The 15612-nt window shown below is 37.3% G+C and overlaps 4 protein-coding genes and 1 non-coding gene across 5 annotated transcripts; 2 read left to right on the forward strand and 3 right to left on the reverse strand.

Moving 5' to 3' along the window:
- The first annotated feature begins 2481 nt into the window (after positions 1-2481).
- On the forward strand, positions 2482-3833 carry LOC18020737 (expansin-A16). The gene is made up of 3 exons (XM_006403390.2): positions 2482-2719; positions 2877-3195; positions 3284-3833. The coding sequence occupies exons 1-3, from the start codon at positions 2566-2568 to the stop codon at positions 3594-3596; spliced, it is 786 nt and encodes a 261-aa protein (XP_006403453.2). The 5' UTR covers positions 2482-2565; the 3' UTR covers positions 3597-3833.
- A 372-nt stretch (positions 3834-4205) lies between these two features.
- On the reverse strand, positions 4206-4412 carry LOC112087941. Its single transcript, XR_002900346.1, has one exon. It is a non-coding gene; the product is annotated as a small nucleolar RNA snoR125 (small nucleolar RNA).
- Positions 4413-4751: 339 nt separating this feature from the next.
- Positions 4752-10091, forward strand: LOC18020738 (AP3-complex subunit beta-A). Its single transcript, XM_006403392.2, has 11 exons — positions 4752-5065; positions 5233-5309; positions 5389-5638; positions 5825-6454; positions 6569-6742; positions 6944-7070; positions 7152-7261; positions 7416-7616; positions 7974-8902; positions 9109-9372; positions 9551-10091. Exons 1-11 carry the CDS (start codon positions 4850-4852, stop codon positions 9894-9896), a joined length of 3324 nt encoding a protein of 1107 aa, XP_006403455.1. The 5' UTR covers positions 4752-4849; the 3' UTR covers positions 9897-10091.
- Positions 10092-10122: 31 nt separating this feature from the next.
- LOC18020739 (16 kDa phloem protein 2) lies at positions 10123-12227 on the reverse strand. The gene is made up of 5 exons (XM_006403391.2): positions 11917-12227; positions 11731-11796; positions 10629-10767; positions 10407-10542; positions 10123-10280 (listed from the first exon to the last, which is right to left on the reverse strand). The coding sequence occupies exons 1-5, from the start codon at positions 11981-11983 to the stop codon at positions 10221-10223; spliced, it is 468 nt and encodes a 155-aa protein (XP_006403454.1). The 5' UTR covers positions 11984-12227; the 3' UTR covers positions 10123-10220.
- A 320-nt stretch (positions 12228-12547) lies between these two features.
- LOC18020741 (serine/arginine-rich SC35-like splicing factor SCL30) lies at positions 12548-15440 on the reverse strand. Its single transcript, XM_006403393.2, has 8 exons — positions 15284-15440; positions 14998-15161; positions 14812-14889; positions 13599-13769; positions 13461-13492; positions 13254-13332; positions 12986-13189; positions 12548-12902 (listed from the first exon to the last, which is right to left on the reverse strand). The coding sequence occupies exons 2-8, from the start codon at positions 15147-15149 to the stop codon at positions 12800-12802; spliced, it is 819 nt and encodes a 272-aa protein (XP_006403456.1). The 5' UTR covers positions 15150-15161; positions 15284-15440; the 3' UTR covers positions 12548-12799.
- Positions 15441-15612: the final 172 nt, after the last annotated feature.

Raw genomic sequence — 15612 nt, forward strand, 5'->3', positions numbered from 1 at the left:
CAAATATACGGGATCGTACTGTATGTTGTACCCTGGTCCTTTCGACCAGTATCAGATCTGTTTTTTTTGTACTTTATACAATCTTTTTCCTCATATTAATGTGCAACTTCCATACATTGTGACATCATTGAATACACACGTCAAGTTGTTTGATCAGTCAAACGTGGATCAAGTTATTTTAGATCCATACATATACAAATACTTTTCATCTTGATAGAATAGCCGAAGATATTTGAGATAATGAGATTAGACATTTATTTGTTTTGTTTTTTAATAAAGGACTTTCGATTGAAATGTAAAGTAAAAAACTAAAGACTACAAAACCATAATTTTGTGGGTTATAACTTCGAAAGAAAATATGATTAAGCTTAAGCATATAGCTACCCTTTGGAAGGCAACAGAATAAATAGTCCCCTATAGATGCTTACTTGGGTATTCCACAACCGTCATGGACTCATGGCATCCACGACGATCTATCATAGTCCATTGCCATTTTACATGGCTCCAAAGGCAACCGCATCTACATTTTCTCATTTACCAAAGAGGATCGAGGATATATGGTAGAGAGGGAGAAGTTGATAAAATATTGTTTGAATCAGCAGGGACAACATATGAAGTTTCAGTGCTCTTTGGAGCGTCATTTGTTGTTATACTTTCCATAACAGATTCTAAGATAGATTGGACAACCTGTTCAATGGCTGAAGCAAGTGATTCTTTGATTAGAGAAGAGTAAAGACTGACACTTATACTATAGTTATAGTTATATAATATGACTCTATTAATGTCTTTGTCATATGTAGACTATGACTTTCTTTGTTATAATTATATGATATGATTTATTTTATTTTATTTGTGCTCTAGAATTGTATATATGATTTTTGTTTTGGGGATGAAAATTGACAATTGGCATCTATATATATAACCAAAAATAATAATTAATAAATGAGAAGACGTGAAATTTTCGTGAGCGGAGAGGTAGATAATAAATTCACATGCAAGTGGGATGTTCTTGGGTGATAAAGCAACTCCTTATTCTCTAAGTGTTCATGTGCATTTTGGAAAAATATCACACGTAGCTTAGCTAATTGCAAGTATACACTCTTTTCTTATTTCGTTGTATTTTTATAGAAACTAAATATGAATTATGATTATACTTCACAATATCATATCTACCCATTAAAAGAAGAAGAAGAAAATCTATATACACGAGAAGCTATAAACTTTGGTTAATTAACATAACACGTGTGCAGATATATGTTTGTATATTGTTTGCTGGCGTAGATGATGTGGCAGATATAACAAGATCTGGTTGGTGGATTGGTGCATAGATATGCCTTGTCATCACCAAATGTCCTTAATGCTCTTCCACCCTCACCGCCCCTAACTGTTTTCCTCTTTTGTTCTTTATTTTCATCTCATGCTTCACTCAGTTGTAATTTCCCAACTATTTCTATTTTTTTTTTTTCTTATCATGAGTATTGAGTATCACCAAATGTCCTTAATAATCATTGAGTATTGACAATTTCATAATCACATCAAAACCATTTTTGTATCAACAGATATACATATATAGCAGTCCTAATAATAAAATTAACGTCGACGTTGTAAACTTGTTATATCGAAATTCCATACAAAAATTGAACTTCATTAGTTTTGAAATCATATAATGTGCTGTTGACTTTGCTTTTTCATATACAAATAATTTCAAAGTTCTACAAAAAGTGTATGCATGAATTTATTACAAACTCGGCGATGATTGAATAAATATATATTTTCCTACACTTTTCAAATTAATACATGATAACTTAGGTACGTACGCCGTACGCGGTACGTCTACAAACAACTTGCATATAAATCGAGTTATATTTTAGATATGATTTTACAAAATGAAAGTATTTTGATGATAGATAATACATGATCATGTTGCTAACGTTTTAGCGTTGAGAATGTGATTTTAAAAACTTAGAAACATCATTATGCCATTCGTAACATTTATCAATCTATGTGTTACTAGAAAATTATTTTGCTATATATAATGTACTGTATAGAAATACGTTAGGAAAAAAAAACCCCTGATAATCTACAAAACTATCTTTTCTATCTAGCTATTACATCGTTTCACTATTTCATCGATCTGCTATATAGATATCGAATGAGAGCTTGTTAATGAAAAATATTACCAGTAGATCTTTTGTACTCCGTTGGATAATGGACATTTGGCATTTTATTTATTTAAATTTTGGAGCTTATCTCACATTACATTTTTAATCGATCCCTAAAATTAACACGATCTCATCTTATTGCAATAAAAATAAGATTACAAGCAGTTATAAACCTATATTTCACCATGCATTGTAATCTACTTTCTAAATGCTTCTCTAGAAAAATAGTAAATTCGGCCAATAATATCTCTTTCTCTAACTTTGGAGCTTCTCTCTGCCTATATAAATAGCGATCTTCACAAGTGATATTTCCACCATCATCAAGTCTCTCAGCCTTTTAGTCTACAATCTTCTTATTCCCTACCTCCTCCATTTGATATCACTCAGAAACATCTACGAAAAAATGGCAATTAATCCATCGGTTCTCTTAACCATATTCACTCTCTTTCTCCTCTTGAGCCTCACCAACGCCGGAATCCCCGGCGTCTACTCCGGTAGCTCTTGGCAAACCGCTCACGCCACTTTCTACGGTGGAGATGACGCTTCCGGAACCATGGGTCAGTCCACTCTCTTCAGTCTTCACACACACACATTTCCAAAAACCATATATAAAAACAAAAAACAAAAAACAGAGCACTCTGTTTTCTTTTTGTTTGGTCGAAACAGAGCACTCTGTTTCATTTTCTCATTTTTGTTTTGATTAACTGTTGTCAGGCGGTGCGTGCGGTTACGGAAACCTGTACAGCCAAGGGTATGGCACAAACACAGCGGCGCTAAGCACGGCACTGTTCAACAGTGGCTTAACCTGCGGGGCATGCTTTGAAATCAAATGTGTCAATGATCCTAAATGGTGTCACTCAGGCAGCCCTTCCGTCTTCGTGACCGCAACCAACTTTTGTCCTCCAAACTTAGCTCAGCCTAGCGACAACGGTGGCTGGTGCAACCCACCACGCGCTCACTTCGACTTAGCCATGCCCGTTTTCCTCAAGATCGCTCAATATCGCGCCGGCATTGTCCCCATCTCTTACCGCAGGTATCTATATATACTTCACATCTACGCTTAAAAGTGTTATTTGGATTATTCGAGTGATTGAAATTGATAAGCTTGAGAAATTTTATAGGGTGGCATGTAGGAAGAGTGGAGGGATAAGGTTCACGATCAACGGTCACCGTTACTTCAACTTGGTGCTGATCACGAACGTGGCGGGAGCAGGAGACATCGTGAGAGCGAGCGTGAAAGGGTCAAAGAGTGGTTCTTGGATGAGTTTGACTAGGAACTGGGGACAGAACTGGCAGTCTAATGATGTTCTTGTTGGTCAGTCACTTTCCTTCCGTGTCACAGCCAGTGACCGTAGAACCTCTACTTCATGGAACATCGTACCTTCTAACTGGCAGTTTGGACAAACCTTTGTCGGAAAGAATTTCAGGGTCTGATTAAAGTGAAAATGTGAGGATATCGAACACATTCAAGTGGTAGATACGAAGAACACTCCACCACTTTCAGTTTCGACATCTTTCAATTTGTAAACTACTAGTATATTTTGAAGCTGAAGGTGGCTGTTGGAAAAACTGTAAACAGCCCGCAGCTCTTAATTAAATAACACAAGGTTGCTTGTAATGTGAATTTCCAATTCCACTTATGTGTAATTTACCACCACTTATAGTATAAAAAGTCCGGTTAAAAATATTAACCATAACTCTATAATGTTTCTGTGATCTTTTGAAAGTGTACGAATAGCAGCTCACTTGTTGATTCCAGAGAGCTTCAATACTTTAAAACGCAAGGATTCTATGATTCTATCTAACCGAGGTTCTCTAAAACTCTTTTTTATTACCAAATCCATAATCCACTAGGTTGATATTAGCATGTAAGTATGTAACATGTCAAAATGATGTAATTGACCAACATAAAATCTGATAATTGCTTATTTCGGGAAAGGAATGAGATGGTTGAATCAAAATATTGTTTTTTTGTTATATTTTGACAGAAAAACAGTGTAAGAAGACCACATAAAAAACAACACTGAAATGAAAATATATATAAGGGCTCATATCAAGTGTACGAAATGGAAGGACCGTCATCGAGGGAAAGGGATGAAGAAAAATAGCCCAAAGATTCGAAAAAGGGAAAAATAAAGAGACATTTTATCATCTCTACTTCTCCTTCGATTTCGATTTGGGTTTTTCTACATCCCACAAGAGTTTTGTTCACACTCCCCACTCAAGCCTCTCTCTTTATAATCATCGCCCACAAGATATTTGAAAATTTTCAATGTATTCATTTAAAAAATCAAAAAGAAACTCCCTGATCCACTTTCCGGAAAGCATTTCACAGGAGAATGAATCAGAACAACGATGAAGAAGACGGCGAATTCACAGCTCAGTGTGGAGCAAAAGACACATATAGATAGATATACAAATTTAAGATGGGTTTTAGGGTTTTATTCTTAGCCCACTCGGGATGGGCTTGATTTGAATAGTCAAACCGGTTTAGGATCCGATTTAACTATGATAGTCCAACATTTATACGGGTTAACTCCAATCCTGGTTTTGGACAAGGCTATCCCATCACCCAAACACAATGCCTCTCTTCTGAAAAGCTTGTTCATCGTCTCTCTCTCTCCAGTTGCTGAAGTTTTTTTTGGTTTTTCTGAATTTCGGATGTGGCGTTGATCGGAAAACTTCAAATGTTTAATCAGTTTGGTTCGACGGCGGAGACTCTGAGCAAAGCCTCAGCTGTGGTGAACCGGATCGGCACCGACGCGCATCTGTATGACGATCCGGAGGACGTCAACATTGCTCCACTTCTCGATAGCAAGTTCGAATCCGAGAAATGTGAAGCTCTCAAGCGTCTCCTTGCTCTCATCGCCCAGGGATTTGATGTCTCCAATTTCTTCCCTCAGGTGTTTTACCTATTTGCTCTGATCCCTTTGATAACATTGAATCAGTTGAATTGAACCCATTGAGATCGATTTAAGGTTTTAGAATCCTAGATTGTTGGATCATATGGAGAGAAGAATCATACTGCTCTCAGATTTTAAACTATTCTTAAGACGGATTTTACTGGCAGGTGGTCAAGAATGTGGCGTCACACTCATCGGAAGTGAAGAAGCTGGTTTACTTGTATTTGCTACATTATGCCGAAAGGTTAGTGAACACAAAATCCTTATATATTGCTTGTTCATTTACATCTTGATGTAATTTACATTCAAGCTTCCATTGATAGGCGTCCAAATGAAGCGTTGTTATCGATCAACTACTTCCAGAAGGACTTGGGGGATCCAAATCCGTTGGTTAGGGCTTGGGCACTTCGTACAATGGCAGGGATTCGCTTACATGTAATTGCACCTCTTGCACTTGCAGCTGTTGGTAAATGCGCGAGGGATCCAGCTGTTTATGTCCGAAAATGTGCTGCAAATGCTCTTCCAAAGTTGCATGATTTGCGGCTTGAAGAACACGCTCCTGCTATCGATGAGGTTTGTCTTTGTCAATTTCGTTTTAGTTGTTACTACTGCCATGTATAGATGGGCACTAGGATTTGAATATCTTGTTAAGTTTCTGTTTATGCATCGTTCTACTGTTTCAAAATTAGAGTTGGTTTTATGAATTTTAGAAATTGTGAATGGTGATTTGTCATTGAATGGTGATTGGCCTTGTCGCAGCTAGTGGGGATATTGTTAGCTGACCATTCTCCAGGAGTAGTTGGAGCAGCTGCAGCAGCATTCACCTCCATCTGTCCAAATAACTTCAAACTGATCGGAAAGAGCTATAAAAAGCTGTGCCAGATTCTTCCCGACGTAGAGGAGTGGGGTCAGATATTACTCATAGGAACTCTTTTGCGCTACGTCGTTGCAAGGCATGGACTTGTACGGGAATCTTTGATGTTGTCCTCACATGGTTTGGATAATAATGGTTTCTATGAGAAGGATGGTCTAGTCATAGATCTCACATTAGATAAAAGAGATGGTGATAAGAGTGACTCATTTGATGCTAATCTTGTCAGCCTTGTATCTAAATGTTACATTGAAGGTCCAGACGAGTACCTATCTCGATCTAATTGCCCGGATACAGTGTCATCTGCCTTCGATAGCAAAGAGACCACATCTATTTCACATAATGAAGATGTTAAGATCCTGCTTCAGTGTACATCCCCGTTGTTATGGAGTAACAACAGTGCCGTTGTGCTAGCGGCAGCTGGTGCTCAGTGGATAATGGCACCTCTGGAAGATGTTAAAAAAATTGTTAAACCGCTCCTGTTTTTGCTTAGGTCATCCACTGCCTCTAAATATGTGGTAACATTCTTTTATATTCCCGCCAGTGTACATCTTGCTTGTCCACTCCACACATGTCTGTGTGGGCGTGATAAAATCTGCTCTTTGACCGTTGTTTATTCATATTTGTGGCAGGTCCTCTGCAATATCCTAGTTTTTGCAAAAGCAGCCCCTTCTCTCTTTGCTCCACACTTCGAAGATTTCTTTATTTGTTCGTCAGATGCATATCAAGTTAAAGCACATAAGCTGGAGATGCTTTCCCTCATTGCTAACACTTCGTCTATCTCTTCGATTTTAAGAGAATTTGAGGTATTACTTTATCCTTAATCGTTTATAGAACTTTTTTACCCATTCTGGAAATTTTGCGTGATCAATTAGGTCTCCATTATTATAAGAACTTCTGAAGGTGTTGTTAAATAAGCATCGTCATCTTTGTCCCTCTTTAATAGTTTTCTAGCAATAATTATTTGTGCATGACTGATTTTTTTTTTCACCGTGAGCTTTTTCCAGGATTATATCAAAGATCCAGACAGGAGATTTGCAGCTGATACAGTTGCAGCAATTGGTTTGTGCGCAAAAAGACTGTCGACAATTCCAACTACATGCCTTGATGGATTGTTAGCACTAGTTAGACAGGGTCTGTTATGCTTCATTTCAATTGTATTCATTAGTTAAACTAATTGGCAGTAAAGTTAAAGTAGCTCTTAAAATGTTGCAGAATCTTTTGCTGGTGATCTCGAGTCAGTGGATGGAGACGCTGGGGTGTTAGTGCAAGCCGTGATGTCAATTCAGACTATCATAGAGCTAGATCCCCTTTGTCATGAGAAAGTATATACATCTCATCACTGATTAAGCTTCTTAATGTTGTCACATTCAAAACACATGCTTAGAAGCTGTCGCAATGATCTCAGAAATGTTGTTGACTCTTTTGTAAATTATTTTAATGAGCTATTGATTTTTTTCTTGTTTTGGTTGTTTTAAGGTGATAATTCAACTGTTCCGTAGTCTGGATTCAATCAAGGTAGCTGCTGCTCGTGCAACTATTATTTGGATGGTAGGTGTCTACTGCTCGTTGGGTCATATAATTCCGAAGATGCTGACCACAGTAACCAAGTACCTTGCATGGAGCTTTAAATCAGAGGCATCGGAGACAAAACTACAGATTCTTAATACTAGTGCTAAGGTATAGCTAGGGGCGTGGCTTCAAAACTTTTTATTTTAGTTCAATTATTTTTAAGATAACCTTTAGTATAACCAGTGTTCTATCTCTACATCGAGCCATTTGAAGGAAAAGCTACATAGTTTAATGAGAAAGGCCATCTACATGTGTGCTATTTGAACAATAGATTTGTTTCTCTCTGCAAAACTCAGTTCTATTTCTGAGCTAATACTATAAAAATTATCATCTGATGGCTTTTCTTTCCTGAGAATCTTGTATGTATACTACGAAAATATATACTATTCGTGTTAATATGTATTACTTGGGCACATCTCACTACAGTTCTCAGAAGGTATTGATCAATTACCTTCATAATTGCAGGTTCTAATAAGTGCAGAGGTTGACGATTTTCAGATGTTGAAAAGGATTGTGGTTTATGTGCTTGAATTGGGCGAATCTGACTTAAGCTATGATGTCCGTGATCGAACTCGTTTCCTCAAGAAATTGCTGTCATGCAAATTAGCTGAGACAGCGGAAGACAGTGTGGCATCACAAGAAAATATTGCTGAGCATGTTGTGGAACATGTCTTTGGAAGAAAACTGAAACCCTTTTCACCTTTAACCCCGCAAAATCGTTTTTATCTTCCTGGATCTCTGTCACAGATAGTTCTTCATGCGGCTCCTGGATATGAACCTCTTCCAAAGCCCTGTAGTTTTGTGTTTGAAGAACATGATCAGCTGTCAGATTCTGATAGACAAAGAGAGGCCACAGCTGGTTTGCATGGTTCTCAGGAATCTTCTGAAACAGTGGATGAAGACGGCTCTTCTGAATATGATTCTGAATCATCTAATGGTTCAGATTTCAGCAGTGACGTTGATGATAGAACGATATCCAATGATGCCAATGATCCTTTAATTCAAATTTCTGAGGTTGCTGTTTCCACCGACCAGGAAGAACTAAGGTCAAAGAGGGCCCTCGATATGTGGTTAGACGAGCAGCCTAGCACATCAAATCAATCTTCATCTGCATTAGATAGGAATCAGAGCTCTTATGCGAAGATATCCATTGGTGATATAGGAAGCCGAGTGAAGCCTAAAAGCTATACTCTCTTAGACCCAGGAAGTGGCAGTGGCTTGAAGGTAGACTATACCTTTTTATCCGAATTCTCTACGGTATCTCCGTTGCATGTTTGTGTAGAGGTTCTGTTTGAGAACGGTTCTACGGAACCTATCCTTGAGGTAAATTTGGAGGATGAAGAAGCAGCGAAAGTATCAGATTCTGCTGAACAGACTTTGGTAGGAAAAGCAAAGTGAGTTTTGTTCCTTTATGTCCATTTGATTTACAAAACCTGGCTTTTGCCTAAATGATCTATCGCTGAGCTAACATGAAGGTTGCCTAATTACGTGTTGTATCAGACAACTTCTCATCCGAATTCTTCTAGGACTTAGTCCTGGTAGAAAACCATTATCTTTGATTTGTCAGATCATCTCATTTCCCTTTTCGAAAACCTTGCAGTGTATTTCACAACAATGTGCCAACACTAATTCCAATGGAAGAAATTGGCTGCCTTGAACCACGTCAAAGCGCAAAAAGGCTTATCCAGGTTCGGTTTCATCACCACCTGCTTCCCATGAGGTTAACCTTACAATACAATGGAAAGAAGGTTCCCGTCAAGTTACGACCTGATCTTGGATACCTTGTGAAACCATTTTCGATGAGCGTTGAGGAATTCTTAGCCACAGAATCACGGTTACCTGGAATGTTTGAATATAGTCGAAGGTTAGCTGCTTTCTCTACTAAATTTTCTAGGGTTGATGTCATTAAATGAGAGTTCGAATTTTACTTTCTGCACAATTTTTTTTTCTCAAAAAAGTAACATAAAACTTGGAAGCAAAAAATATTTTTTCATTTTGGAAACTGATTTTCCTTAACCTGGGTTCTCTTTTACTTTTGGTAGGTGTAGTTTTGCAGATCATATCGAAGATTCAAGAATGGAGAATGGGAAAGACAAATTTCTTAGCATCTGTGAGAGTATAACACTAAAGGTGCTTAGCAATTCAAATCTATACCTTGTGTCTGTGGATTTGCCAGTTGCAAACACACTTGAAGTTGTAACTGGGCTGCGTTTAAGATTCAGCAGCAAAATCTTGAGCAGTGAGATCCCTCTTTTGATTACCATCACAGTCGAAGGTAAATGCACCGAAGTTCTGAATCTAACGGTCAAGATCAACTGCGAAGAAACGGTTTTCGGTTTAAACCTGTTGAACAGGATAGCTAATTTCATGGTTGAGCCGTCTTCTTGAGCCAGCTTGTCCGCAAAATTGAGGGATTTTTAATATGTCACCACTATGTCAATGTAATATGTTACCAAACGCTTTTAAAGAAAAAAAATTTGTTTTGATACATATCTGTAAAATTAAATTATAAATACAATGAGATCTCTAATACATGCATTGGGGTAAACTCAAACTCTTACTAAGATGGAGATTTCCCACAACCCCACAAATAATTATATATTTTTAATGTAAGTTTTTTTTTTTATATAAACTTCTGAAGAGCTTAATGATGTCGGTCGATACTAAAGGTAAAACAGGAAAACAGAGAATCGAGCAATTAAAGAATTGAAACTAATCAAATTGGCTATGCTTCCATCCACCAAAATCTTCTCCTTCCATTCCCCTTTCTTGCTGTGAAAAATTTCCCAATAAAAATAGTAAACAAAGAATTTTAATCAGGAGTGTAAATAAAAATTTAGTTAGAAAAAAGCAGGTAAAAAAAAGTAAATAAAGAAAAAGAGAGAGAGGGTACGGTACCATAAGAGAGTAAGAAACTCCAAGGAAAATCTCTCCGACAAAAGAGAGATCGGAATCAACAACGTTGTACTTGGTCGGCCTTAGCTCCGCCGTTCCTTTCTCCACTCCCATTTCCAATAGCTCTTTCACATATACCCTGTTTATTTCATACATATTATTGGTTTTTATTTTAATCAAAGTCCATAGATACATTTAGAACATGTATAGGATGATGATACTTACGTAGCTTCGCCGATGAAATCGTCGGCGGAGAAAGTATCATGATCCATGACTTTGACGATAAGCTTATAGTCGGCACCGGAGCCAGGAAACTCTGCTCTCCATTTTAGTTTATCATTCCATGTCGGATTTCTACCTCCATCTTTTCCATTAAAAAATCACACAAAATTTCAGTCAAATCTTTAGTTATTTGTTCTTATTATCTTTAATTTATAGGTCTATCTGATCTTTTGTATTACATAGTTTTCAAAGTTCGCGTGCCCTTTTTTTGGCTATCTCACTTTCAGAAGGATATTAAAATAATTATCCTATTGGTAAAAAGCAGAATTGTCTTGTTTTGTGAGCATATACATTATAATAATTTAACGAATTAATTATAAAGTTTGGTGTATTGATGTTTAGTTAAATATGAGATTGGCCAGAGCCGCCAGATGATCTCACACTAAAATGCGATTACTACTTTTAGAAGAAAACTCCATACACCATACATCATTTTCTAAGATTTAAACCATGCAAGAAAAGACAACTTACAAGCTACCACAAAATATCTCAAATATAAATATATACTGAAATGACGAATAGCGAAAAATTAAACTCCTTTTTTCTTTGTTAAAGGAATAGCTCTATAAATCTAATGTGTAGTTTACACAAGCTAGTATAAATAGTTAAAATACCTATAGATGCATTTTAACCAGGTTTATATCTAAAGCCACTTCAGATCTACAGTAATATTTAAAATATATAATCGTTGTTGACTTGTTGGTGTAATGTTTTTAAATTGTCAACTATTACCATCACCTTCTAAACTTTTTTTTTATCACCTTCTAAAGAATTACAACCATTATTAGTTCACCAGCATCTGGGTGTTCAAAAGTAAATATTCACACGTGAATATTTTTTTTTCCAAGAAAAGTCATTAACAATTCGGCAATTCCTCTATCCCTAAAAAAAAAGAGTTAAATCTCTCTGAATTCCTATCAAACAATAATAAATTATAAAAATGAAGAACTAGTCTCTCGCATGAAACGAAAGAAGTCAAACAAAAAAAGGCGAATAAAGCTGAATTGAGTTTTGGAGAGAATGAATTTTGTAAGCTAATTATTACCTTTATCAACGCTGCTTTTGCGGGTTTGTCCTTTGTATTGGATCTCAGCATAAGGTTCTATCTTACCTAAAAGATTGAAATCAAATTAAGTTAAACTAAAAGCAAAAAGAAAAGAAAAAAAAAGTAAAGAGGGTTTTGCAATTCAAAGGGTAACAAATCTGAGAGAAGAAAGCAACTAGTAATTACCAAAAAAATCAGAGCGTTTGAGACCTTTGCCACTTATCAGATTAACCTCGAGGATTCCCACAGCCATCTCTGGAGAACTTTAATAAATAAATTCTGTGTTTGTGTTTTTTTTTTAAGTAACAATTTACTGTGTTTGTGTTGCTAAAAGAAGGAGAGGAAGAAGAAGAAGAAGAAAGATAAATGATGAAGTAGGTTGTGTCAGGGAAAAGACCTTAAATACACAAAAGAAAGAACACGCAGATCTTCTCGCTCCCAATTAAAATTAGTTATATTCTTATTTATTTTTCAATTCGAACATAACCCGCGTTCGTGGTTCTGGACCAAATACACCCCAACTTATTTTGGTCTGGTCAACTAAACTAAATGACCATCTTACCCCTACTTCGAGAACGGGTATATGAGGAAAGACACGCAATTATGTACGAGACAAAATAACAAAAAATTGGGTAAAGTCGCACTTTTTGTCCAGAAACGATCCCATAGACATCAGGTACGCTACGCATATAATGAACTTTTGTAAATTCACAATTTCTGCGAAATTCTTACGACTTCTTCTGGAATTTACAAAGGCTGCTTGCTGCTTAGGAATAAAGAGAACGTTCTCGACCTTTGACCATTGACGCCAATAAAAAGTTTCTCGAATCAAAAGCTTAACCAAATCTTCTTCATACAAACTTTTCAAAACAGACCCACAAACTGAGAACGATCTCAAGTCACAACATTACATCCCAAGAAGAATCTGTAACAGGCCAGAGTAGGGAGTTTCCAAGACATATAGAGACCACTACTAGCGAAATAAAGAGACAAAAACCCATAGAGAGTTGCACACACAGTTTTGGTCTGAGACAGAGAGAAAGAGACACATGCTTTTTTAACATAGGTTTCATCTAGGAGACACCTCCACAGATCTGGACCTGGATCCCGATGGCGACCTTGAAACAGCTCTTCCACCACGACGCCTTTCCTCTCCTTCATAGCCAGGTTTTCTGACAAAGACCAATCAATGTCCAAATCAGACACAATCAATCCCCAGCGGGCAAAAGATATTCAGACACAATGTCTCACTTACTCTCTAATCTCATTGTCTCCGTTTCTGTCCCGGTCTGCATCAGGAGCACCTTCATAGCCAGGGGAATAGGACCTGCGACTGTATTTTCCATCTTCTTCTCCTCGAGGAGGACCTCTTGGTGGTGATCGTGGACGTTCCTCTTGCCTTCTCCTTGGAGATGCTGAATAGTCCGCCCCTCTTCGTCTTGGTGCAGGTGAATAAGACCTGTAATATCATTATGTTAATCATACATCCATCTTTTTGACTTGACAATTATGGAAGATGTTACCTTGAGCGGTATCTGCTTCTAGAGTCTGATGGACGACGTGGAGAGCGTGATCTAGAGATTGACCGTGAACGAGACCGTCCTGAGAACAAAAAATCATAGGCAATCAATAGCTATGCATATTAACAAGTGTATCACAATCTAGCGGTGTTCATATATGATGAAATTTCGCTGTAAGCCACACAACAAACAAAAGAGAAAATCACGAACCATGAGAACGACCTCTTGAGCCTGAAGGTTCCCTGAAAAGTTGAAACAAATCATTGTGATTATTTCATCCTCAACTTCTTTGTACAAACAATAAACTTAAAAGCATTACTGATGAAGAGCTATTTGATTGATACTTACCTACTCCGTGTCCTAGTCTTCACACGCATCTCCTCAGGCCTTTTCCTAGATTCTGAAGCAACAACCACAGTAATCTCTCTCCCAGCAAATATTCTCCTGTTCATGCTTCTTTGAGCCTCCCCAGCATCATATGCATCAACAAACTCCACAAAGGCAAACCCACGAGGTTCCCTGCATCATTCATTACAAGCTTACCATTCCAGGTGATCGATGGTTGATAGCAAAAGCACATAACACCAGAATAAAATCTAGGATTACCAGCAAATCAGCCTATACTCGACTACTGTATACCTTTCTCAAATACCGTAAACGTCAGCTCCTGAGAACTTCTATGAAAAGCAGAGCTCTACATATACATATAGGGCTAGTAGCTGGTCTTTTCTTAACAGTTCAATCACAGCAACTCGAAAAGAGGCAAGAGATATCTTGTAAAAATAAGTAGCACTTGATCCCCAAGTTAGTTTTCTTCAAGTCAACTTCCCCAACAAACTTCTATGGTTTGAGTAATTTATCGTATAGCTTCATAAGGAACAAGCTTCACTTATGAACATACTTCACTTAATACTGCTTCCATAGAAGACTCTTCACTTCTTTCTTCCAAACAAAAGAAAACATTCTGGACTTTTCACTTGCTTCCAAACAAAACATTTTACACTTAATACTTTCACGAGGCCTTCATCAAATGTGGGGCTTGGTCTTGTTTTAACTTCAAGCCAACATACCCCCTGGGGAATCAGTTTAACATTTAATTTACTACGGAAAAAGCAAAGCCGAAAATAAGAAGCTCTGAAAAATTGAGAGCTCAACGAAAAAAATGTTTCTTCTCACCTCGAGAACTTAGCTCGATCAACTAACAAACAAAAAAGAAGTTTAAATGCGTATCACCAAAACAACAACTCATATATCAACTTCATTTTATCTCAATTCGTTCAAACCTAGACATATGAACACCCTTTTATCATAAAAAATTGTTCATCATTGAAAATAAACCATCAAAGTGCTTAAATATAAACAAAAGAAGTGAAAATAGCTCCAAGCATACAGCAATAAAAGCAAATTCCACGGATAGAAAACCAAATCATATGCCAATCAGCAGATCACTAGTCTATCTATAAAGATTTAACAATCAAAGTCAGACTCAAAGATTCATTATCATTTGTAGCTCAGAATTAGTAAAAAAATGAAGACATAGAGAGAAAGGAACAAGTCTCACCCTGAGTAATAGTCTCTTGGGATATAGACATCCCTCACAGGTCCAAACCTCTCAAAGGGCACACGAAGCTCTTCTGGTCTGCAAATCAAAACAATTAGAAAGAAGAAGAAAAAAAAATACAAAATCAGCAAAAACATATGAGTCTTTAACAGAGATAATTCGAGCTCAACCAGAGAAATTGAATACCTGCAATCGAGAGGAATGTTTCGAACCAAGAGACTTCCATGACTAGATCCCTTACGACCACCATAGCCACGTCGAGGAGGAGGAGGACTTCTGCCTCGACCGCCATATCCTCTCCTCGGAGGACTGTAATAAGGCGGACTGTATCTCCTCATCGCCAGAACAACCTAATGTACAACAAGACGAATTCAACGCGAGATCAAGAATGGTTCTTGGAAGAAAAGTAAGAAATTAGGGTTTACAATCGGAGGATTAACAGAAATTGAAGAGGGAATTGAGGAAATTGTACCTTCGAAGGAGCACTTGGTAACTTGAGTAGCAGAGAAGATAGTCAAAAGGAAACAAGTTTGAAGACAGATCTGAAGTGTACCCTAAGCTCTTCTCTTGAGAGAGAAATAGTGTATAGAGAGAGAAAAAAAAAGGGGTGACTTCCTTGATTTCTTTCTTCTTTTGATTGGAGAGTTGGCCCATTTTGGCCCATCTAAAAAATGGGCTTAGCCTTATATTGCGATTTTTTTTTCCAATATTTTGCGCACACATCAACATTTTAATACTCTGCACAACCGCCACTCATAACTCTTTGTGAGACCCTTTGAGGAATGTGTTCATTTGGGTAAA

This window comes from Eutrema salsugineum, unplaced genomic scaffold (genome assembly GCF_000478725.1).
Source record: "Eutrema salsugineum unplaced genomic scaffold, Eutsalg1_0 scaffold_16, whole genome shotgun sequence".
Taxonomy (NCBI): domain Eukaryota; kingdom Viridiplantae; phylum Streptophyta; class Magnoliopsida; order Brassicales; family Brassicaceae; genus Eutrema; species Eutrema salsugineum.